This window comes from Caretta caretta, chromosome 5, assembly GCF_965140235.1.
Source record: "Caretta caretta isolate rCarCar2 chromosome 5, rCarCar1.hap1, whole genome shotgun sequence".
NCBI classification, from domain to species: Eukaryota; Metazoa; Chordata; order Testudines; family Cheloniidae; genus Caretta; species Caretta caretta.
In genome coordinates this window covers 34,341,724-34,366,020 of record NC_134210.1, presented here as the reverse complement: position 1 = coordinate 34,366,020, position 24,297 = coordinate 34,341,724, and the positions used below count along the sequence as shown (strand labels likewise).

At 35.9% G+C, this 24,297-nt stretch overlaps 1 protein-coding gene across 1 annotated transcript in view; it reads right to left on the bottom strand.

The window, feature by feature from the left end:
- Positions 1 to 201: 201 nt before the first annotated feature.
- The window catches only part of NDUFS4 (NADH:ubiquinone oxidoreductase subunit S4), a 61,109-nt gene continuing 37,013 nt past the window's right edge, over positions 202 to 24,297 (bottom strand). Inside the window, exons 3-5 of the mRNA XM_048850857.2 lie at positions 8,211 to 8,383; positions 3,702 to 3,775; positions 202 to 416 (exon numbers count right to left, since the gene is read on the bottom strand). Of these exons, the coding sequence (XP_048706814.1) occupies positions 313 to 416; positions 3,702 to 3,775; positions 8,211 to 8,383 (351 nt within the window). The 3' untranslated portion in view covers positions 202 to 312. The remainder of the gene's footprint in view (positions 417 to 3,701; positions 3,776 to 8,210; positions 8,384 to 24,297) is intronic.

Sequence of the window (24,297 nt, the reverse complement as noted above, 5' to 3'; positions counted from 1 at the left end):
TTGAACTACAAAATTACTATGAAAGGCAAGTCACAATCCTTACTGTTGCAGCTGATTTCAAACATTTCTTTTAATAGATTCCAAGTACAGCAATTTCCTAGAGGTATGAACACCCCAAATCTCCTCTCTATATAGGGAAGGCTGTAACAGGTTCAATTGGAGACATCAAAAACATTTTAAATAGACACCACAAGATGCATCTGTAGTTTAAAGGTCAAATTTATTAGGAGATTAAGAGATGTATTATACGTGGACTATAAATACAGCACAGCTGACTTTATTCACAGTGAGACAGAGATAGCCAATGCCAACCTATTTCGTGGACACCCTTGTTCTTTTGTTCCAAGAAAAGTTTTCACCATAAGACTTGGATTTAGGCTTTGGAATCCTCCTCTCTTGAACATCATAGCTCCAGCCTGGGGAAAAACATGCAGAGAATTCTAAACAATACACACACAGCATATAATACGGAGCAAATGACCAAAGAAATATAAATTAAAAAACTTTAAATATTTAACAGAAAAGAAATATAAACACCTCTGATATATAATATGTATATACTTATTAGTTTCTTCTTTTGTAATCAGCAGTACAGAATGATGCTGTAACAGAGAAGCCCTAAATGTGACCTATGCCTGTTCTCAGGTTTGTCAGATCTCAGCTATTGCATACTTCAACTTTCACTGCTCCTTCCTGGGGCATTATTTCAAAAGTTATCAGTGATCAGTGGGAAAGCACAAGAGGAAGCACTGACTGAGATATATAGTCCCATAATCTTTTGGGTCCACATCTCTATATTTTATGTTAGACTGAGACACCAAGACTCTGGGAATGCATGTACCCTTTGAGGAAGGCTGGGGGAAATTCAGCAAGAGGGGAAATGAGACGTTAAGGAGGGGAAGGAGAGACTGGGTGATGTGAGGAAAGATAAAGGCGACCTAGGGAAAAGGGAGCAGGAGAGAATCTGAAGAGAAGGGAGACCTTGCAAGGCGAAGGAGAAAGAGGGAGAAAACAGGCCATAAAAAAGAAGAAGTAATCAAAGCTAGGTAGAAAGGAATAAAAAGAAAAGTATACATAAAGAGTGTATAAAATGGGGCTAAGAGAGAATGGAATTAAAAACATTAAAAGACAAGTAATATGATTAGTTCTGCAAGGGAAATGCTAAAAAGGTCAGAAAAGTGGATATGGGGACAATACTGTTTATGTAAATCAATATGCAAATTAGGTACAGCCTCCAGGTATCTGGAAAGTTGCCCATACAACACTTGGTATTATGAAGTTTGGGCTCCCTTTTTCCAACATGATTTCACCCAGTCATTAAACAGTTGAAATACTTCCATTTTTAAAAAGAACAGGAGTACTTGTAGCACCTTAGAGAGGTTAACAAATTTATTAGAGCATAAGCTTTCTTGGGCTACAGCCCACTTCATCGGATGCACAGAATGGAATGTACAGTAAGAAGATATATATACACATACAGAGAAGGTGGAAGTTGCCATACAAACTGTAATAGGCGAATTAATTAAGATGAGCTATTATCAGCAGGAGGAAAAAAAAAAAAAACTTTCGTAGTGATACTCAAGATGGCCCATTTAGACAGTTGACAAGAAGGTGTGAGAATACCAATATGTGTAATGACCATTACACATATTGAATCTATTTCCCTATGTTAAGTATCCTCACACCTTCTTGTCAACTGTCTAAATGGGCCATCTTTAGTATCACTACAAACGTTTTTTTTTCTTCTCCTGCTGATTATTATCTTAATTAATTCACCTCTTACAGTTTGTATGGCAACTTCCACAAAGAATAGTAACTTAAGTTTCCAGGTCTGCCTGTTTTAAGATCCTCAACTACATAAGGTCTGAAGACAGATTAAGGGCTACACATAAAATTGCACCAGTTTAACTAAAGGTGTGAGATTAAAATCAAATCACTTAAACCAGTACAAACATCTGTGTAGACACTTTACATTGATTTAACCCTAGCTTATATTGATTTTACTGGCATCGGGAAGTGTACTATTGCAAACTGAACTGCTATTAAATAGATATGTTTACACAGAGGTTTGTACTGTTTTAACTAAACTTTTTTTTTTAAAAAAAAAAATCACACCCCTAGTTAAACTGGTGCAGCTTCTGTGTTTAGACAAGGCTTTGTGACTTGATCCTGCAATCTCCTACATGCTGCTAAAGGCTGAACCAGCACCACTGCCACTGAGGCACAAATAAGGTAAACTGGCAGGCACAGTCCTCCACACTGAGCAGTAGTAAATGTCAGGCATCATACTCAAGTCTGCAGATTAAAAGGACAGGAGGTGAGTGGAGACTAGGCATGTCCAAGGAGATGGGTTTAAGCCTGACTTTCATGCTAATGAGATGAATAAGTATGTGTTCCCCTCTTAGGTCTTGCACCTATTAAGCTGAAAATCTGTCAGTGGAACAGAAGTGCTATCATTAAGGCCGCTCTGGGTTCTCCCGATTTCCTGCTTTGCTCATCACCTTTCATCTAGGACTTTATACATGCAGCATTGCACATGAAATGTGCAGGATCAAGCCCTTGAGGAAGATGAAGGTGCTGTGATGACTGAGTGAATACTACTGCATTCTTAAACTTTTTCTGAAATAGTAATTTGTGTATCCCAATGGAAACAGGAAGATTTTTTGGGGGGTAATTAATTCAGTTTATTTTTAATTCAGCTGTGACCACTCTAAATTCAGAAATACATTGAACAGGGAGCGATTAGGCAACGTTGTGGTTTAATACCCTAGTCTTTCACCTCTGGAGATGCAAGTTATGACCTGTAGTGACAGGAATTAAGTGAAATCTCTTTGAAAGGCTTCTCCTCGTTCCCTGCATGTGTGCACACATCATAAATACCACATAATTTGGCACAATTTGATCTGACAGGCACTCCCTGCTCATGAGGTGCCTAGGAGTGAAAAAAGTAATCGTTTGTAGGCCAAGATGAAGTTCATTGGCAGAGCTGTGTGGGGAAGCTGGAGTAATGGAGCAAATTCCTTGTGCAGTTGCAAATTCCACTCACAAAGGACATTGTTAGAAAAATGTCTGAAAAGTTATTTAACACACTGTACACTGCTTACAGTATATGCGATACGTCTAATGGTCTGTTAGACGATTAAGGCCCAAATCCTTCAGAGACTTAAGCAAGTGCTTATCTTAATGCATATGAGTAGTCTATTAGACTGCCAGATCAAAATTAAAAATGACTACTACCTAATATACTTGCATTTCTAGTGCCTTCTAGAAAACACAAATTAATTGCCTTGCACGTAACATGAACTGAGCCTCTCTATACCACAGTGAAACAAACATCTCAATGATGGGGAGACTGAGGGAGAGGTTAAGTGACTCGCACAAGGTCAGATACAACAGAGTCAAGAATAGATCCCTGATCACATGCTATCAAATCCTATCTCCCAAATTCATAAGTAGGCATATACAACAACTAAAAGTTTTCAGAGCTGTTACTGACTATGAGGTAACTACATAATTAAAGAGGGAATTTTAATATGCAATTATCAAAATTAAAACAGGTACTTAAAAGATGTTAGTTTCAAGACACTATTGCTTACTTTATTAAATGTAACTTTTCTTCTCAAATGGTAAAGTAAAGATTATCTAAACAAAATAGGCTCAAACACAAATACTGCAATGACCTAGAATTCTCAAATACATACCATTTTTTTCAGCAAAGGCAATGGCATCTTCTTTTGTAGAGAAAGCTAGAACCATGTTGGACAAAGGATCAGCACTGTAAGAAGACAGACAAAATATTAATATAAATTTGAAGTGTAACACTAAGCGTTTTGTATAACAACATTTGCACCTCACGGTCTAACGTAATGCCACCTTACGGTGTCTTTAAAAATGTATACTTAAAGAAAATGTATCATCCCCAAATAAATTAGAGCCACCTAGAGTCCTTTTACTTTTAAATTAGGATTTAATTTCAATATTAAAAGATTTTCCCATGGGAAGATTTTTCTTTGTATTTCAAACAAACAATCTGTGTTAAACCTTTCATTTTATTTCAGAAACTGATATTTTAAAATTGTAACTATGTAAGTTCTTAAGCATATGCCAATGACATAAGCAACCAGTGGTCTATGACAACCTTTTAATGCTAAACTGGTTGAAAAAGGAAGACAAATTTTGAGGGACTGAAAAGGTGAAAGATGTAAATACTGAACAATGGAAGGAGACAAGAAGCCTGTCTTTACCCTTTTTTTGCTTTGTGAATCTACATTCTTGCAGAAGGGAAAGCAGGACTTCAAAGCAAGTAGACCAGGAACACTTAGAGAATACCTGAGCAAACCTGGCATCTAGAACAGGCTGAAAATTGACAGAGTTATGTTTGTGATGACCTCCACATTCACAAGTGTTTCCAGAGCAGCATTTAAATGCAACAGAAGCCATCTCTACTCTAATAAAACAAGCCCAGAAGCCCTAAGAGCTAAAAACGAGTAGAGTTCAGAAGCCCAACCACATAAGCTAACTGTTACTTGTAGATCAGTTGTCTTAGTCTCATTTCTGAACGTTGCAAAATGGTTTTTGAAATAAATGGGTCCAACCATAGTAAAAACTATGGATCCACTTAGCAGCTATAAAAACTCTGCCTAGAGCACTAAAGACACAGGATTAAAGTTATATGGTAATCGATTAACCTGCAAATTTAACAGCAATTCTAGGAAGAAATTTGGGGGAACACTACTGGAGCACAAAACCTAGTATGGCGTCCTGTCTTTCTGAGACAGCAAGTGCTCAAGAAAGTGGGAGGTGGATCACTGAGAAAGCCAGAGGCTGAATGGCAAGAACTGCAATAGGTGTTTCCTCTTGGCTGTTTATCCTAGGAAGTCACAATGACGGATGAAGAGGAAAAGCAGTACAAAGGACACGACAATCTCCATAAAGAAGAAAGTCCCTGAATGAAAAAAAAAAAAACAAAAAAAAAAAACTAGCTCCAGTGCAGAAGAGACGAAACATGTAATCTTATCCAATGGGCAAACTGATGTGCAGATGGGATCCACCGGTGATCCAACACCTTACTCCTCAAAGAGGAAAGTGAAGAGGGGGAACAGGCTGTGAATCAGCCACCAAGATAAGGATTTCTCATAAAAAGGCAATGAAGAGAATTAAAAACTGGAAACTAGTCCTAGGCATGACCACTAGGTATATTAAGGGACCAAGTGATGTACCTTTGATCTTCGCTATAGTCTTCTGTGACAAAGATTCCACCCTTTATTATGAAGTAGCAGACAGAGAGGAGTAAAATCCTGTCTGGGTTACAAAACACTCAAGTTTGTTCAGTACCAAATACAGTGACAATTTTCCAGCATCCAGATACCATGGGGATGGAGGACATATAAAGCAGATTGCCTATTGATCTCTATGTTCACCAGGGAGTATCTCTGAAGAAGTTGTTCATCCTATATAAAGGTACAACTGCTGTTCCCTCTTTCTGTAAGTTGGCTATTACCATAATTAGAATGCTGAAGGTCAGAGAGCAGATGTTAGAGATTAAATGAGAGGGCATGATATTGTTAACAGAGATCTCAGAAGCAAGATTTTTACTAATACACATTTCTAAATCGTCTATTACTATTGTATATGAGCACTCTCAGTTATTTGCATACAAGAAGTCACCTCAAATGGAAACACAACTGTCCTCTATCTCCTCCACGGCAACTATTCCAGGGCAGGGCATGGCATGGCATGGCAGCCATCACCAATATATCATGGAGGATTCCGGTATGAAAAGATGGGAACCACAGATTTTGGATGTTCAATGAAGAATATTTGTACTGATAGCCAATTTGCAAGAGCTATGCTGAAGAAAATAAAATCTTAGCTATATCTTGCTTTGAACAGCTAGTTGGAAGTAACTATCTAGTAGCATCGCACCTTCAGTTATCAGAGTTCAATACAAACATTAATAGGTATGAGCTAATTTATAAACCCTTTGACCCAGTTGTCTTTACACTCAATCCAATGTTCAAGACAAAAAAATTGGATAAATTTCCTTTGGCCTACTTACGGCTTATGTACACAGAACAGCTACTCCTGAATAACTATTTCTACATAATTCTATGTGGGGACACTTATTCCAAAATAAAACTGTCTTTTTTAAAATTAGCTCAATCTTTGAAATTGGACTAAGGTAAAGTAGAAAAAGGCACTCTTATTCCAGAATAAGAGAGTCCACACCTGGAGTTATTCAGACAGTTATTCTGGAATCACTATTCCACTTTGAATTCACACCCCACCTTATTCTGGAATAACTATCACGTGTAGACAAGCCCTTGGTAACAACACTAATTTTTCTGAAGGATTATTTTGTAAATTTAAAAGTTGCCTTTTTGGCTGAAATTAGGCAAAATTTCACCCAGAAAAAGAATTTAAGAAAAGCTGAAAAGTAAGGGATTAGGATAGAAGTTCAAACTCAACCTTAACTAAAGCAGGGGTTACTGGATACTGCTACAGTATCATTAGATGTTTACAAATATAGATAGAAATAAAGAACATACTTTAACTGTTAAGTACTTGGTTGGTGTGGGGGAGAGTAAAGGGATGGACAGACAGGGAAAATGGTGATACACAGCCTCTCTCTTCTGAACTACTTGTTTAAAAACATTTTGGTTATGATTTACCATTTGATGACAGTTCAGTGGTTATATACAGTAATCAGCCTAATCATATTTTATTACATTATTATTAGAGCCTGATGCCCCTAAAAACTGGTTTTAAGGCTATTAAAGATCAACAGGTGAAAAGCATGGAGTCTGAGGGGAGCTGTTTAAGATGGCAAATCATTAACAGACTACATTCATAGGCTTAAAATTTCAAAATCGTTTTACTAAAATATGCTGCTTAGCAATCATTATCTCCTTCTACCAGCTAAGAGCTCACTTCTGAATTCAATATTTTTCCTGCTACACTGGGCATTAGGGAGCTGATATAGGTGTTGGTCGTATCAACTATTGTACAGGAAATGGAACATAGCAAACAGACCTGAGCACAGTGTTAATTTTCAAATAGAAATACATGCATCCGACTAAATGGGTATTCATCCATGAAAGCTTATGCTCCAATACGTCTGTTAGTCTATAAGGTGCCACAGAACTCTTTGCACATTTTAAAACAGACTATTTTTAAAATTATGCATATATTTTGTGATTGAATTTAGAATATTAAAGAGCTAAAGCAATAAACATAATCTATACTATTTCAACTTTAAGGTTTTTTTTTTAAACACATAGGACAAAGGTAATTAAGGGTTTGGTTTCAGTCGCTTTGGTACTAAGCTCTAATGTAATGTAAAATAATTGCTAGGGGAAACTAATGTGGACTGCGCTCTTTTCAATGTTTCAAAAAAAAATTCTGGAATGGGTAAGATATTGAAACAAGTTTTTGCTGACAATGTGTAGTGCTAACTTTTCAGAATATGTCTGTCGCAAATGATATTTCAGTGGCAATTTACAATGATGTTAGGAGAAGTGTGCCAAATTCTCATAATTTATGAAATTTGATACCACTAATTAAAGTGCCTATGAAATGCTATAAAAATTCTGCAGGATCAAAACAGGGACAAGACTGTTTAGCAAATGATACTGTATACTTATCACTGTTGCAATTTTTATTTCATTTCATCAAGTCAACGGAACACCTTAAATCATACCAAACCCAGCAATATATCATAATTTTGAAAAGTGGGTAAAGTGATTAAATACTTATGGAGAAATATTTTTAAAGACTGTTCATGAACTAGATACATTTATTTCAAGTTTTGGCTAATTGAAATGGACCATTCAGAGGGATTTAGGACTAGATGTAATTAATGACCCTCAACTATAGGGAGGCTGCAACTCACTACTATATTGCATATGCAAGCATAATCCTTGATTTTGGGGTCATACACTTAAATTAGGTGGAGAAAGAAATTGAAGATTTTTTTCCAGCCTCTTCTAGCCTGGAGCAATGCAATCTAAATTTGTTTCTAAACCTATTTATGTTAACAGAGAAAACAGCATGTGTACTGTTATGTTTAAAATTTCATCATGATCATCATGACCCATCAACCATTTATAATAATTAATGTTAAATACACATGGATTTACATATACAAAGGGCATTTCAAAGTAAAATCTGCGCAGATATGAGCGGAAAAATGATTTCAAAATCAGACTCACGTAGATGCCCAGCCCATTAAAGGATTTTCCCAGCGCTCTCTGGTATCAAATTCTAGTTTCCATTTTTTTGTGTTGTTGACACCGGCCTGCATGGCATTACGTGCTGGAACAAAAATCTGAACTTTTCTGGTTTTGATGTGCTCCTCTGGAACGCCAGTTAAAGGCGTGATATCCTACAGAATGAGAAAAAAAATTCATCTTGTTTAAAACTACTCTATGAAAGAAGCTAATATAAGTGTCAATGCTCACTACTCCCACACATTTTTTCTTTATTTTAGAAGTAGTGTTCCTTTAACTTTTTATAATAAAACAACCCAAGAAGGTATACCCTGTAAATTCATCTTTCCTCAAACAGCGAGGTCTGTTTGATGAGTTTCTGATATTATGACTCATTTCACTTAAAGATATATTCTGTCTGACATTTTTGATTGGGACATTTCTCATTAAGCTTCATGCAGTGTTTGTTGTATTGATGTTCTGAGATGATATTTTCTGTTTATAAGGGGAAAAAGTCTGCAGGAACTTATAATCTAAAAAGCAAAACTGTTTACAAGTTTTAGTGGAAGAGGTTAGTAGGAGAATGCTGTAGCTAATTAAGCTATTGTCTTGTAAGCAAATTTAACTGTACTCAACAGTAAAGCACTAGATAAAGACCATGAAGACACACACACAAAGTTTTAACAGATAACAAAAATAACAGATAAAAAAATAATAATCAAGGAATCTATTCATGAGAGAGACACCGGTGAGAGTAATTTTTCTGGATATTAATTAAATTAACACTTACAAAAACTAAACAGCAATTAAATATAACTAGCACATCAATTCATCCTAGCACAGTGACACCTGCTGAACAGAGTAAAGTGGATCATCAAATTCTTCATCCAAAGCTGCTGAAAGAAGCCAGCTAACAACTCATGACTTCAGATACTTTTAAGTTTAATGCCAATGGGAGCTTCTTGGACTCTCCTTGTCTCTCTCCAGGAACAAATGCTCATCTGGTGAAGGTCCAGAAATGTGCCGCTGAACTTCGGGCATATTGAACTAATCTTGCCAGTGGTGACAAGACTTGAATTGAGGAGGCAAACAAGTCATTCTCGGTTTAAGTCTTCAGCTACCAACTTCATAGGATTTTGTTCTGTGGCAAAACTTAAAAGCTTTTGATGCTGTCACCAGATCATCCCTAGAAATGAGGAATTTCATTTTTTGTTTCACTTCACAAAATAAACTTGAAAAGGTAAGTCTGTCAGAACTAAATCAGGGAGTGAGAGTGAAATCTTTGTCCTGCATTTATAACTAAAACAGAAAGAAAGAAAAACACAGGAAGTTTCCAACTTGTAAAATTTGAGCTCAGACTATACCTAAAGCAAACTGTCAAAATATTTTAACAACTTAATCATAATGGTTTTCCTTAAGCCCACGCAATGTTTATTTTGAACACCAGTCTAGCCATGATATGAAAAAAACACCACTAACAATTACTTAAATATTGCAGCACGTACACCGAACATACTCTAACAGACTGGCATTTCTAATTCTGCTAAAATCTCAAACTACAATATAAAAAGAAATGCTATGAAGTTTGTATTTGATTTGGCAACAAATTTTGTGCTTAACCAACCCAATACTTTTTCATTTGCAGTAAACATTAGGTGTGGCTTTACTGTTATGGCTTGTCTGTTTATAGATATGAAATATGTTTTTTATACACACACACAAATATACATGGGGCAAGTATGCGTGGGCAACAGAGAAACTGAACACTAGTTGATGAAGTAATATTGATCCTACCGTGTGCAAAGATAGTTACAAAAAACTGTACAGTGAAAAGCACCTTTAATTTCATTAATATTTCCATTTTCACAAGTGTGATTTATTTTGACATTCACAAATTAGGTGTAACTAACTTTTTAATCTACAGTGATTCAGAAAGATGTCTGGATTTCGATGGTTAAACAGTTCTTGTATCTACCATATTTATGGTTTATCAAGTTTTCAAGTGCTTTTGGATCCTTCAGGATAAAAAGGTGTTATATTAAATGAGATTACAATAAATTTAAGGCTACTTTTTAAATTCTCTCTTTTGGTGGAGGTAAACTCCCCCCAGAGCCCTAAACTCCACACCAAAAAGAACACAGAAATATTGCATATAATGTAATAATTTTAAAACTGGTGCAGGTTGAATATGATTTTTAAATTGCACTATGTTGCCCTCAGAACACAGTGATTATTGTATTTGTAAATTTCTTTAATAAATGTCCAGTCTAGTTTATTTAAAAAAAAAAATTAAATCGTCACAGTTTTGGGGCACTTGATTGGCTTCAAATAATAAAATTAATTTTACTAGCAGCATGCCATTCACCCTATGAAGATCTTTTCAAAGTGCAAATAAAAACTGCTTGTTTTAAGACATTAAAATAGCTATATGATGTTGCTAGCTCTCAATACTTTTGATTCATTATAGCTAAAGTTTCCATGCCTTCTGGGAATCTAGCAATTGTTTATTGATATCTTCCCCAGTTTAAAATTGGCAGTTGAACAGACAATTGTTAGGACAATGAGTTTCTGGATTTTGAAGCCCAAGTTGTCTTGACATAGAATCACTGTTTTTGCTTGCAGTAGACATGTAAGGTACTGTAGCATAGCTGAGCTGTTGCCAAAGATATGGAATAAAAAGGCTTGGCATCTATCACATACTTGACACCTAAAGAGCACAGAAGCTCTAAAATTCCTATTCCCTGTAGGCGTACTCTTAGTCTAGACTAACTGATTTCTCACACTTTTTAAAATGCATTACAACACTCTATTGTGATCATTTCATCCACACAGTTCCAGCTAGTGACAGAAGAACCTGTCCTTTAAGAGACATTTCAATGGGCTAAATCTCCCGCTCCAAGATTCCATTAAAACAATATAATACTTGAAAAGAACTATGCTGCACTAAGTTGAACTTTCTCTGTGTCTTCAGTGCTTTGTTCTGAGTTCAAGTTCTCATTGAAATTACCTGTGAACAAACTCTCCAAAACAAAGATGTTTTTGACAGCTATTTTCAATTTGCTCCCAATCTTTTTAATATTGTGCTTCAAACAAATTTTTGCTTTTGTATTAGTACACTTAGTGTTAGGGTTTTTTTAAACAATAAAATGATAAAGGTATCAAATATTAAAAGTAAAAAAAATTGAGAAATTTGAGATTAAATGCTTAAAATTAAGTAGGATGGCAAAACTGGATCAGATTTTAGTTGATGTTAATTATATTACCATACAAAAAACAAATTAGGACATTGTATTGCATGATGAATATACAATATTTTCTTTATTTTTTTTTAAATAAGAAAATAACTTTTAAAAAAAGGTTTATCATTTTGATAGCATGTTGCAACAGATCATAAAACTTTGGTAATGTCTATTTTTAACCCCCCCTTAAAAAAGCCTTAATGTCTATCAAATCAAAGAGACATTTCTTTTTAATTGATACTATTTAGAAAGATTTGTAGTACTGAAAATCCAGGCTGTTGAACATTTGTATCATTTCCTACTGATGAGCTACAGAATCCAAAGAGGAAAAAACTGGTTCACAGACTTAAGGTCAATGAAAGCAGAATTCAACATGAAGGTAACCAACTTCATTTGAGGGGGCTGCTAAAGTACCCCACTATTATAGCAAACTCCAAAAGGTAAGAGTCTGGAAAAAAAGAAACTAATAAGGCAAGAGAGGAGAGCAAAAAAAAAAAAATTTTTTTACATATTAATATTTATGAAAGTTAACATTTTTGCTCATATGAATCAGGTGTGCACAAGTTTCATCTCTCCACTATGAAAACTCATACACACATGAAAAAATTGTGTGAAATGCTGCTATCAAATATCTACTGTTTAACTTTTCCCCCTTTTTTTAAATAAAGGAAGCAGGGAACAAGCAATGGGAAGTTGATGTCAAAATGCAGAAAAACCTCCCAGTAAGCTTCCAGCAGCCACCCAGGATTTAGAGTCTTGCTAGCTGCTCTCTTTTCAATACCAGAATTTCACACATTTCAATGACCATTATGACTTCAAAGAATCAAATTTTCCATCATTGTCCGTCATCTGCCGGTTGATTTGTATAAAGGAGTTCTTCTGCATGCACTGCAAACAAAAGACTCCTTACTTTCGTGGCTATATATCAAGTTTAAAAGTTCTGTTTGTGACAGTTGTCTGTGGTAAATTAGGGTAATACTGAAGGAGTGCAGCTGCTCTGCAGGACCCTCTTTTTTGGCATCATTTCACTTAAATAAAAACTGAATAATTAGCTTCTGCCTGTATTAAACCACAGAAATGCCACTGGCCTTAGTAATTACTTCCGGTTTCCCCACCTACTTAACCTCCACAGTTTACACTTGTTATAAAACAGGAATAAATACACATTTTCTGCACTTTACAAGAGTTTAAGAGTGTTTGTTCTTCCCCCAACCCCCATATGTTTTGACAGGTCAGTAATAAATATCAAGTTTTGCTATAAAATCATAGTTTCCATTGCAATACATTTTCGAACTTTAAATCAAAGCACAGTTATGATTTAACACACAAAACCAGGCCACTGGGCAATCTTAACCCCATATATTATTTAGCTGCTGTAAATAAGAGGTTTTAATTCGCTGTGCTTAAATTGTTTGGGTTTTAATAAAGGTGAGGAGAACAAGTACATTTCTGCAATTCATTATGTCCTTTTGAAACAAATGTAAGAAAATAAATCAATGTGAAGCACAAGCAGAAAGATGGAGTAGAATGAGGTGAATATGGGCAGAAAACATTTATCCAATAGATATAGACATAAGGCGGGGTGAGCATATTTGCCCTTCGGAAATTCCATATTGCATGGAACACAGCATTCTCTTTAAGGTACAGAGAATATTTTTGCATTACTATAATAATTCTGTGGACAACATGTGTTACCTATAATGTGTTCCTCCATCTAAATATTCACAGCAGGATGACTTCATTATTATTTTTTAAAGGAAAAATTCAATATAATAGCAGAAAAATTAAAGTCTATACCTTCATTAGTCTCTTATTTCATGTTTACATTAAAAATTATTTTTTTGCTGAAAGTGAAAAATATTCAAGTAAAGAAAGAAGGGCGATGAATCTACAAAAGACATATTCTAGAGAGCATGTCTGTGACAGATGGGGGAGTTGTCAATCAGGCTCTAATCTGTTTTTGATAGAAGTACCTCTTTCAATATCTTTTATTTCACTAAGAGCATGTCTTCACTGAAATTAGACACCTGCGGCTGGCCCATGCCAGCAGACTCGGGCTCTCAGACCTTGAGCTCAGGGGCTGTTTAATTGTGGCGCTGACATTCGGTCTCTGGCTGCAGTCTGTGCTCTGGGACCCTCCCACCTTGCAGGGTCATACAGCCTGGGATCCAATCCGAGGCCACATGTCTACACTGCAATTAAACACCCCATCAGCCTGAGCCCCGCAAGCCCAAGTCAGCTGGCATAGGCAAGCCATAGGTTTTTAATTGCAGTGTAGATGTACCCTAACAGAGCACATGCAAAAGAAGCAGTCATCATCCAGAAGTGGTTTCTGAGCAGAGTTATCTGGTCAGAGTGATTCTTGCAAACACCCACCCCTTTTGAGCAGCCCTTTCCCCTCCTGTTTCAATGCATATGCCAATCTAACAGTAACTCTGTTTTCTGTCTCACCAGAAAAAAAAAGCCTGGCATGCAAAGTCATTCCAAAACTAACATGCATTTGCCTGGACCATTTGGTCAATATCACTTGTGGTTGTTTTGTCCTGAGAGAAAGCAATAAAATGGCAAACAGTGGCATGTTTGATTACCATTCTAAAAACATTCCACTAATCCATTAACATATTTGACTGCAGATCCACATTACTTCCATACATTAATTCTCACCTCAAGTGGGAAACATGAAGGGAAGGAGAAGGGTGTAAAATCATGTCCCCTCAAAATTCATGCTTTAATCTGAACACAGGAAACTGTAAACTACTTTATGTAAATACTGCACTATATTCATACAAAAATGTACATATTAAAGACTGGTCTTCTGTGACAAAGTCACAAAAATGATATTTACATAAGTCTTTTTGAAAGATTTGTTTAAAGACAGTATTAAAAATAAAAAATAAATAGAAATATTTTGCTTCCCTCAATGTCCTGATAAACCTCATAGTGAAGTATCAAAGTATATTCAACAAAGCAGCATCAGAGAAGGCAAGCACTAAAAAGTGTAACAGGTTCAGTCTGTTGCTGGATAGAATATTTGTGTCTTAGAAATTAAAAATAAAGTATCTGGAAAAAGTAAGTAGTAAGTTCCACATACTTCCACTTGAGGTATAAAGAGATCTCACGCTCAAATATATTTTTGCTGGGAATTACAAAGAGGCAAGAATAAAGCATAGGAAATGAAATCTTTATTTTGAAATAAAATCATTTTTAATTTCTATAATTCTGCTTTCCAGTTTCGTTAACACTGGCCTGGTAAGTTTGGTGAAATTAAAAAGAAAAAGTGCATCAGCCTGATTTGACTAATTCCTGGAAGAAATTATGAATGTTTCTACATGAGTGGAAAGAAGAGAATCACTGTGAAACTGTATGGAAAAAAACAGAAAACTATAAGAGAGAGAGTCCAAACTTGCTCCCACTGAAGTCAATTGGAGTTTTGCCATTGGAACTTCAGTATGAGTAGAATTTATTCTCTAATTTAGAATAACGCAACAGCATGTTTAATGGTGGTGGTGAGCAAATCACAGCAGAATACCTTACAACACATCTTGTAAACTATATTATTTTCAAAGCATAATATTAAGAATAGACAGAATATTCTTTCTAGAAGTGTCATCTATAGAAGATGTATTTATTCTGCCAAAAGACACACCAAAATGTTTGTTACTGGTTGTATAATACAAATTTAGTGTTATGCATTTTTCTGCACTATAAAATTTTTAGATTGTACACATACACTGTGCAGTATTTATAGATAAAACAAACATATCACAATGAAATAGACAAGTTTCTGGATTATGGATTTTCAAATAAACGGAAATAGAGATAGTGTTTAACGTTACTTGGGCTTAGACAAAGAAAGATAACATTTACATAGCTGAAGTGATTTGACACTGCTTCCTAGCTTCCTATCATTTGCAATTGTTGGCAGTATGCCACGGCTATCTTGCTACCACCAGTATTTGTAACTACAGACATCATTTCTTGGTATCAAAACTGAAAGGTACAGGATGGAAGAGAGCTTAAATTTACTTAATTGCCATCAATACTTCCTGTAGCACCTAGTTATACCTCGTGGATTTGCCTTTTAAGCAATGACCCAGCCCAATCTATTTACTCCCTGAGATTAAGCATAAGTACAGCACAAATAATCAAGAGACCAGGAAGGAGCAGTCATACACATCATTGCTCTGTTTCCCTTGACTGACTCTTCAACTCTGTACACACTACAGATTAACAAAATTATAACAATTGAGGCTGAGAGTTTTAGACAAAATATTCATCTTGCACTTCTGATTGTTTGTGCTGCACTTCCATTAGATCTCATGGACTAAACAGACTGGGCTGGGCCAGCACTTAGATAGGAAAGCAAAAAGGTACACATAGGTGCTACAGGAAGTGGTTATGGCAACTCAGTAAGTGACAGTCTTCCCTAAGTGACAGTACTAACCAGTAACCCACCATAACAGTAGCAGACACTAACTTAAAATGCCGTTTTTCAGATGAGATGCAAATCTGAGGTCTTGACCATTTATTTCCGTTAAAGGTCCAACAGCACTTTGTGTAATAGCGTTGACGACTCATGTAATGGCCACTGGAAGTTACAGGAGTTATACACACACACACACACACACACACACTTTTTTTTTTTTTTAAATAAACAAAAGGACATACTGTCTCCCTCTCATGAGACTAGATTAGCAGTCAGACAAAACTCCTGAAAAACAAATTACTAAGATCTCATGCCTATATCAATGTATCAAGTCACTACTTCATAGGAAATAAATCAGAAGCAAAACAAATTGAGCAGGTTTTGCTTTACTTTGTTCCTCTTTGGACAATAGTGAGCCCTACGGCATTTCCTTTTCCGCATCCATTCCCAGGAATCCACCAGTGAGTTATAAATTGGTCCAAATATGGACTAGATGACCTTAAATGGTCTTTTCTAAATACTGATAATAAGAAATCATACTGAACCATGTTAAAGTAGTTCCATTTTAGATATATTACACCTATAAAAATCAGAGAATTTTAATGCTAATTTATGTCAGATGATACAGTGTAGAGTATGGTCAAAGGATTATATTTACACAATAAAGAAATACTTTTAAATCTAGTGGCCTCAAAAATCACCACCTCTTTGATTCATGCAATTGGGGAACAACTCATAACTAGGTGTTCAGCCATAACTCAAAGGTTTAGAATTTAATTCAATAAACTACCCAAGTCCTTGCACAAGTATTATTTAAACAAAAAGCATTGCATTGAGTGCGTGCACAGGAGCTACAGCAAACAAAAGCGAAAATGGATATTTTTAACTTAAAAGACCAATATTGTCAACAGCAGCAAATACTACGGTTTCACTCCAATTAAGTATAATTCTCAGACCTTACTCCCATGTAAGCCAAGACCCTTTTTTATTGGCACATGTGCTCTTCATTCTTTGCTTCTCTCACAATAAAGAAAACAATTCCTACCGCTGTAGTAAGTCCCTGCTATAATGTGTAAAATGGTCTTAAAATCTGGAAGAGAACAGTGAATGGAAGTAAATCCTAAATCAAATTTTACAAATTGCAGTAGTGTTGAATGGGGCATTTTGTACCTCTGTTTAAGAGGTATTGTAAAATTTTAGGAATTCTGAGAAACCCTAGAATGTTAAAAGTTGTCCCCAACTGTAATGTGAGATGTAGTTCTTCCATGCAATAATATGCATAGCTTTTAAATGTTGAAAGCTAGTTCCTAGTAGTGTGCACAATTTCCATATACAGCTGGTAAGGAAGAAAAAAACCCTGACAGTTAACCCTAGTTAAAAGGGTACACAACAGAGAACTGTTATAAAGTGTTAGCATACTTCAGTTCTATGCATCAGGGATGTTGCAGCTATTAACAGTTTAAAATTTCACTGTATTTTGTTAATTAGTGCAGAGGACTTTTAAGCTTTTAACGTGTTTTAGAAGGTTCTATTCTCTGACTGTGTCGTGTTAGTCATTTCTCTCTGTACAGATAAAGAAACAAAGCTTCAATGTTTAACCATCACTGATGAAAGCTATAGTTGAATACTATCTGGCAAAATAAAACAAACTGATTTTATGTACAGTATGATTGTTTAATTTAGATAAAGAAACTGCAAAATGTTTCCAATTTACTAAAAACCTGTGCACTAATATAGCGTATTGATTATTCCTTGTTTGCCTTATGGTCAAGCTAAGGTCTAGTTAGAGTTGTGCTTTTCAGAGTTTATCCTTCTCAAGTTGCTTACAGCCATAAATCCTGTTTCCATGCAATTTCTGTGATGCAACAGAGAAAAATCTAGGTCTAAGAATCTAGGGTATTGAAGTTAGACATGTCATATATAATATCTTTGCCTTTAATTTTCTATTGCTATGTAAAGAAAAATGAAAAACAGAAGAATATGTTTTACACCAATTATATATTCCATAATTAATTTATAAACATGAAAAGTTTGGTTTGGGGAAAAGACAGATGATTACGGTAAAAATACATTTCTGTTTTAGTATTGCAATATTCAGCTATTAGCTTATCAGAAAGACAGAATTAATGGATTTGAAGGTGAATTTGAATAAGACGCAGACATAGTTGCATTAACAACTTTTTGGTCATTTACAAATGAAATATTTTAAATGTTACAATGTATACAAGTAATGTAAAGTGAAGATTCCCTACATCTATAGATAATCTAAAGAAGTTTTTGCCGAAAGGATTTATTACCTCTAGACTGCTACATTTTAAAATATTTCAAATGATATACAAAACTATTGTACACTGCAAAAATCACTTACATATGCATAAGCTTTTATTCAAATAAGTGTGTATTTATTAAACTGTTTGCAAAGAAAAGTGAACTGTACAGTTCCTCATATGCAAGAACGGTAATATCATACACGTCTTTACAGGAGATACCTGCAAGTTTTTAGTGGCAAATTTTAATCCCCTTTAAGAGAGACAGAAACCACATTCAACATGTTTTGTCAGCCCTTAGTGGAGATCACTTGTAGCATATCCTCTCACCTGTTTACCCAACTATCACAGAAAAGGGAAACAATGACGCTTCAGTGAAGATTGTTTTCTCATGAAAAAGGTAAAGACACTGGGCCACATACTCTGTTCTACCTTATGGACTGAAAAAAAGAGGCACTAACCATACAAAAGGGGAGGAGCAATTTCTCTGAAGCATGTTCTTACCAAGATTGACACTGCGTAAGCCACACAGCGAGATCTTGTGAGCTGAAAAACTGATATTCTCTGCCACACTCATCCAGCCTCATTATACACAGGTTGCCTCTTTTGTGGGAAGCCAGCCCTGAGAGGGTGGTTCAAAACTAACTAAAAGATGCCAAACATACCAGTGCAACTATAGCCATTCTGCCATTGACCTTGGAGGTGGAGATAGGTGGCAGAACTAGTGCAGAAGCAGAGCCATCATACAGAGAGACAGGGACAAGCATAGATTTACATAGGTTTTAGGCCCTTAAACCTCTGTTCCTGAGGGGTAAATTGTGCTCCTCCCATCGAAGCCCAACAGAATGATTCAAAAGAAACATTATGAGTGGAAACAGTTTCTTGTTCCTTATGCAAGATTTTCCTGTATTGGATGCAGTTTGGCCTGGAGTTCTTCTTTTACCCCACACACACCTCATATTTATGCCACAAATATTGAATGGAAATGATGCTTCCCCTAATTTACTCTAAAGTAACAGCAACATGGACATGACCTTTCCTTAAAAGCAATTCTGAAAAGGGATTGGCTAGTCACGTTGGTATTTGGAGTTGTGAAAATAGCCACAATTATTTTTTAAAAGCAAAACTGAGTCATGAGACTTTAATTTAAGACTTGTAAATAATTTAGCCATATAATTATAATAGTCAAATTACTGTTTGCATATTTAGTTATAAAACCAAAACAAGATGAAAACTCTTAACTGTAAAATGTTGCCATATTTAGTATAAAGTCTTTTCAAAAGCTGTATTAAACTGCCACCATCACAGGTTCTAGAAGACCAGTATTCTTTGATGTAAAATGAAATACTACACAGTGAACAAAAACAAAAACCTCCTGTCTCCCCCTCAAAGAGACATATCCTTTGACCCAGTGCTTCAGACTAAAGCCTTGAAATTTTTGCACAAGAATGCTGCATGAGGAAAGTCCAGACAAAACAGACACTTGAGATGTTAGAAGGTTGTGTAACCCCAATCTCAGACACTCCTCGTTCCAATAACCTAGCAGAGATAGTGCTACCATGCACCACAAGAAAATGATCTCAGAAAGAAAACTAATTCCTCTACCTTCTCCTCAAAAACATGCCCATGAGAATGTAACTCACCAGCATAACTACATTTGTTTCTAGATAACTTATTTAGAATCAATTTCTAGGATCCAGGGGCTAATTTAAAAATTCTGCAAATTTAGCATTACAAATATTTTCCATAATGAAAGAAAATTATCCTAATCCTAGAAGCACCAATATACTCATGTAACATTTTTTTTTCCCCCTTTTCAATGCTTATTCACACCAATTTTTTCTTCTTTACAAAAGAGGATGATTCAGTAATTTCTTTACTTGCACTGTCAGAGCTACAGAAAACTTCTCCTTTCTGGGTGAATGACTAGTTTCCTGCAGACATTCTTCAGAAAGCTCTATCTATATCACTATCAGCCAGCTGAGTTTGCTAACACCACTACATGCTTAATCAAACAGTAATTACTTACAAAAGCAAGTTGCAACAAGCACTAGAGGCTGAACTGAGATAGGTTATTCTAATTAAAGAGGGATTTAATTGCCAGACAGTGAAATGCAATGAACAAACAAATATACTAGATAATCTGTAAATATAAATGTGTGCTGTATTTAAGATATATTTCTAGCAGCAACTGTACCAAAGAGAACCAAACCATATTTTAATATAAATTACAATTTTAGCAATAAATGTTTGTCTGGTGATCAAGCGGGTCACCAGCGTAAATTTACAACAGGTTGATATTTTGTGAAGAGGAAAAAAAAAATCTCAAACATGGAAAGATTATATTTAAATAATGTTAATGGCATGACAAAGTTATCAAATTCAGGCTCTTTTTCTTTAATACTACATGGCAAAAATTGTCAGCCTTTAATTGAGTAAGCAATTGTGCTTGTGTGCACTGTTAACAGCTTTTGCTTAAGAGCAAAAGAACTATTGGGCATCAAAATGTCACCATAAACAATTACTGTACCCAATTGTGTGGGCTTCAGGTTAATCATGCAAGTGCATATTCACTATAATTACCACTTCCACTTTTTGCATATGCATTTTTATTTGCAAGTATCTTATTTGCATTTTGTCCTCCATTTCTTAAATTGAAAATGTATTCAAGGGATACATCTAATTTCAAAATAATTTGGGGGGAGGGGGGAATTGTTCAATTTTGAAATACATTTTGCATTACAGGTTTTACAAAGTTAAAGTGACAACCACCAGAACAAGAGGCAACAGAATGCAAATAAAAACACTATCCTAAGAACAACAATGGAGAACAACAGAACACTGACTGTACTAAACTTTTTTAAATATAATCAACATCTTTAGATTCTCTAATCCACTAGCAAATAGTTATTAATTTAGGCTCACTCCAGAGCCCAGTATCTGGCTCAAATAGTCTGGTCAGCTACTAATTAGATGCAGTGGGGATGGGAGGAGATCCTCCCACAAACAGTACAGCCAGTCAATCTAGTAGGACAGGGGTTCTCAACCTTTTTCTTTCTGAGGCAACCCCAACATGCTATAACAACTCCATGGCCCAGCTGTGCCATAACAACTGGGTTTTTTTGTATATAAAAGCCAGGGCTGCCGTTAGGGGGTAGCAAACATTTTACATCCCTAGATAGAATGGGTAGTATACATCTCCAGCTCTGCCTCCTCTTCCACAGGAAAACTGTACCAATTCAGCTAGCACAAAAGAAATAGATTGGCTTTGTTCTTTGGGCACAATCTTCCTCTCTGAGACAGACAGCAGATCAGTTCTGATAGCCTGCACTTACATACGATAAACATGATGAACTTATACTGACATCAGTGGGAGTTCTGTGCATAAGGTGAGCATAATATCAAAATGTGAGTCACCCTCCAGATTTAGTGAAAAGTTTTGTCTTAATCAAGATAGAATTTAGAACTCTAAGACTGTATGAGTGCAAATATAAAAAGTCATGAAATATGACTGCCCAAAGCCAGACTCTCAGGTTTTCACTGTTTGTACTTTGAGGGAAGGAAAAGAAGGAAGTGAAAATCAGCACTTCTACTGATCTGACAAAAAGGCAAAGGATTGGTTTCCCAATTTTCTGGCTTTTGCCTATTTTATGTAGCACATTTACACTTTTTGCATTTGTTACCTCAAATTTTCAACTCTAATTAGTTTACATAACCAGGTCTGAAGAGCTGCTCCTGTGATAGAGGCATGTACCCTACACCACAGGTGTGAGGAAAAGGGAAGAAAACTTATGATGCTGACATGGTTATTGGGAGAGCTAGCCTTTAGAGAGAAAGTGTGTGTGTGTGTGTGTGTGTGTGTGTGTGTGTGTGTGTACACACACAGACACAGACACACACTAGTACCTAGTTTGTTTACAAAACTAAACTAGAGTTATACAGATCATGTGATTCCAGCACTGTGCACACATTCATCTGAGGGACACTTAGGACTAACATTGGAAAAGGATTGGAGGAGGGAAAACTCTCTGCACCCAGTAAGGGGGAAGGTAGATTGAAAATGCATTTTGGTGAGTGGAGTTTCTTTCCTTTCTTCTCTCTGGAATCCTCACTTTACTGGACACAAAAGAATCAGATGTCAACAAACTGGCTGGAGAAAAGAGAGACCAGCCCTCAGTTATTAGTAAGATTTTCCCTGTAAAGCTTTAAGGAAAAGATCTCATAACAAGAAACCAAATGCAGGTAACAGCAAGGCTTCTTCTGCATGCACACTGTTGCTTACATTATGAAAGCACAAACTATTTAATTAAGGCAGCAATTCCCTTAATCTCACTGTTGGAAATAGCACAGGGTTACACAATTAACTATATATATTTTAAAATCCTGGTTGTAGATGTGAATCCATTCTAAATTATTATTTATATTATTGTACCACCAAGTGGCCCTGGTCATGAACCAATGCTCTATTGTGCTAGGTGCTGTACAAATACAAAATAATACAGACGATAATATTTCTGGGGCAGGGACTAAAGTACAAGACAAGAGACAACAGATGATGCAATACAGACAGATTAAGAGTACAAGGAAATAATGAGATAATACCAGTCACTATGATAGCCAACAGTCTCAGCACACCAGTGACCTAATGGTTGTCATTTTTTGTAGGTATCACAACAAAAGAGAATTTAGAGGAAGGATTTAAAGGTAAATAATGATGTAGTTTTGCAGATTAGAGGCAGGATAGGAGAAAGCACAAAGGACTAAAAGATTACCTTAAATTTTTGTATCCAGATACTGCTACCTAAGCAATCTACGTTAAAAGCATTCTGAAAATCAACATACAGCATGTCCACTGTATCCCTATTGTAAAATGCAGTAGTATTGCTCAGAGAATTTCCAGTTAAGTAAGATTTCCTCTTCTTGAAAGTATAGTAAGTCTATATTTAATAAAGCTGCAATTTGCCAAAATGTTTCTCCTTTCAATTCACAAAAATAGCTTCTAAGACAAACTCCAGAAATATCACACTGATTTGCCTCTAACTTTGCAGTATATTCATGCTTTGTTTTCAAGGAGAAGTTATACCACCACACATTTTTTAGTTTTGTTGGATCTGCTGGAAAATGATCCAAACTTTTAAGGGTGTGCTAAAACTCTTATTGCTGTATCCTTTATATTACAGCATTGTAGACAACAGGAGACATTTGAAAAAGTCTAACTTTTCAAGATAATTTTCCACATATGGGTACCTATTTCTATTTTGTGCTGCAGCGTCACCCCTGTTTAATATACGCCATACTATGTCTTCTTCAATCAAACCCAAATTAGTTTCACTACTTTCCAAGCCTAGGCAAGACAGACAGATGAAGGAAGGTAAACTGGTTACAAGCTGAAAAAGCTAAATGATGCTTGCTGGTAGGGCAAGCTTCTAGAGAAGTGGACTGGGATGGTTTCTACAATTGATTACTGAAAGTATATTCATGCCTTTTGCCAAAATGGCTCTCATGCTAGGAATCCTATTGATCCATCAATAATCCTGGATTCTCAGATAGTAAAAATCACTACGGGCCATCACTACCACCTATGGATAGCCAACAGGTTGCCACTATGATTCCCCTTTGATGTAGTCTTCCATCTGTTACTTCAAGGCTGGATTGTTGTAATGTGCTGTACACTTGAAGACCTCTTAAAAGTTGCAGCAGGTGAGGTATGCAACTGTTTGCTTCCTGATTGAAGTGAGTGCTTACATTTTTGCACTAGCTTCCCATACACTTACACGTACAATTACTTCAAATGCCAGTTCTCTGAAATCCTGTCTACAGAAGGAAGCTGACCCATTGTTGACAGTTTTCAGTAACAAGTTCTCCTAACTGATTCAAGAAAACAGCTTAACTGATAATACAGACATAGTTGCTGAAATATCAATAGCATAGCCACATACAGGATTTTGTCACTACAAGCAACATTGCAAGTAGCTCGGCATGCTTGTAACACACCTCATTGTCTATGTACAAAAAAGAAAAAAAATGCAAAGAGCGTTCACAGTGCAATTGCACTTGTAAGCAAGGCTTCGCACGGCTCTATCCCACAGCAGGTCACTGTGCTCCATCACAGTGCTAATATAAACAGAAAGCATTTGTGTAGCACCTGTAGCCCATCA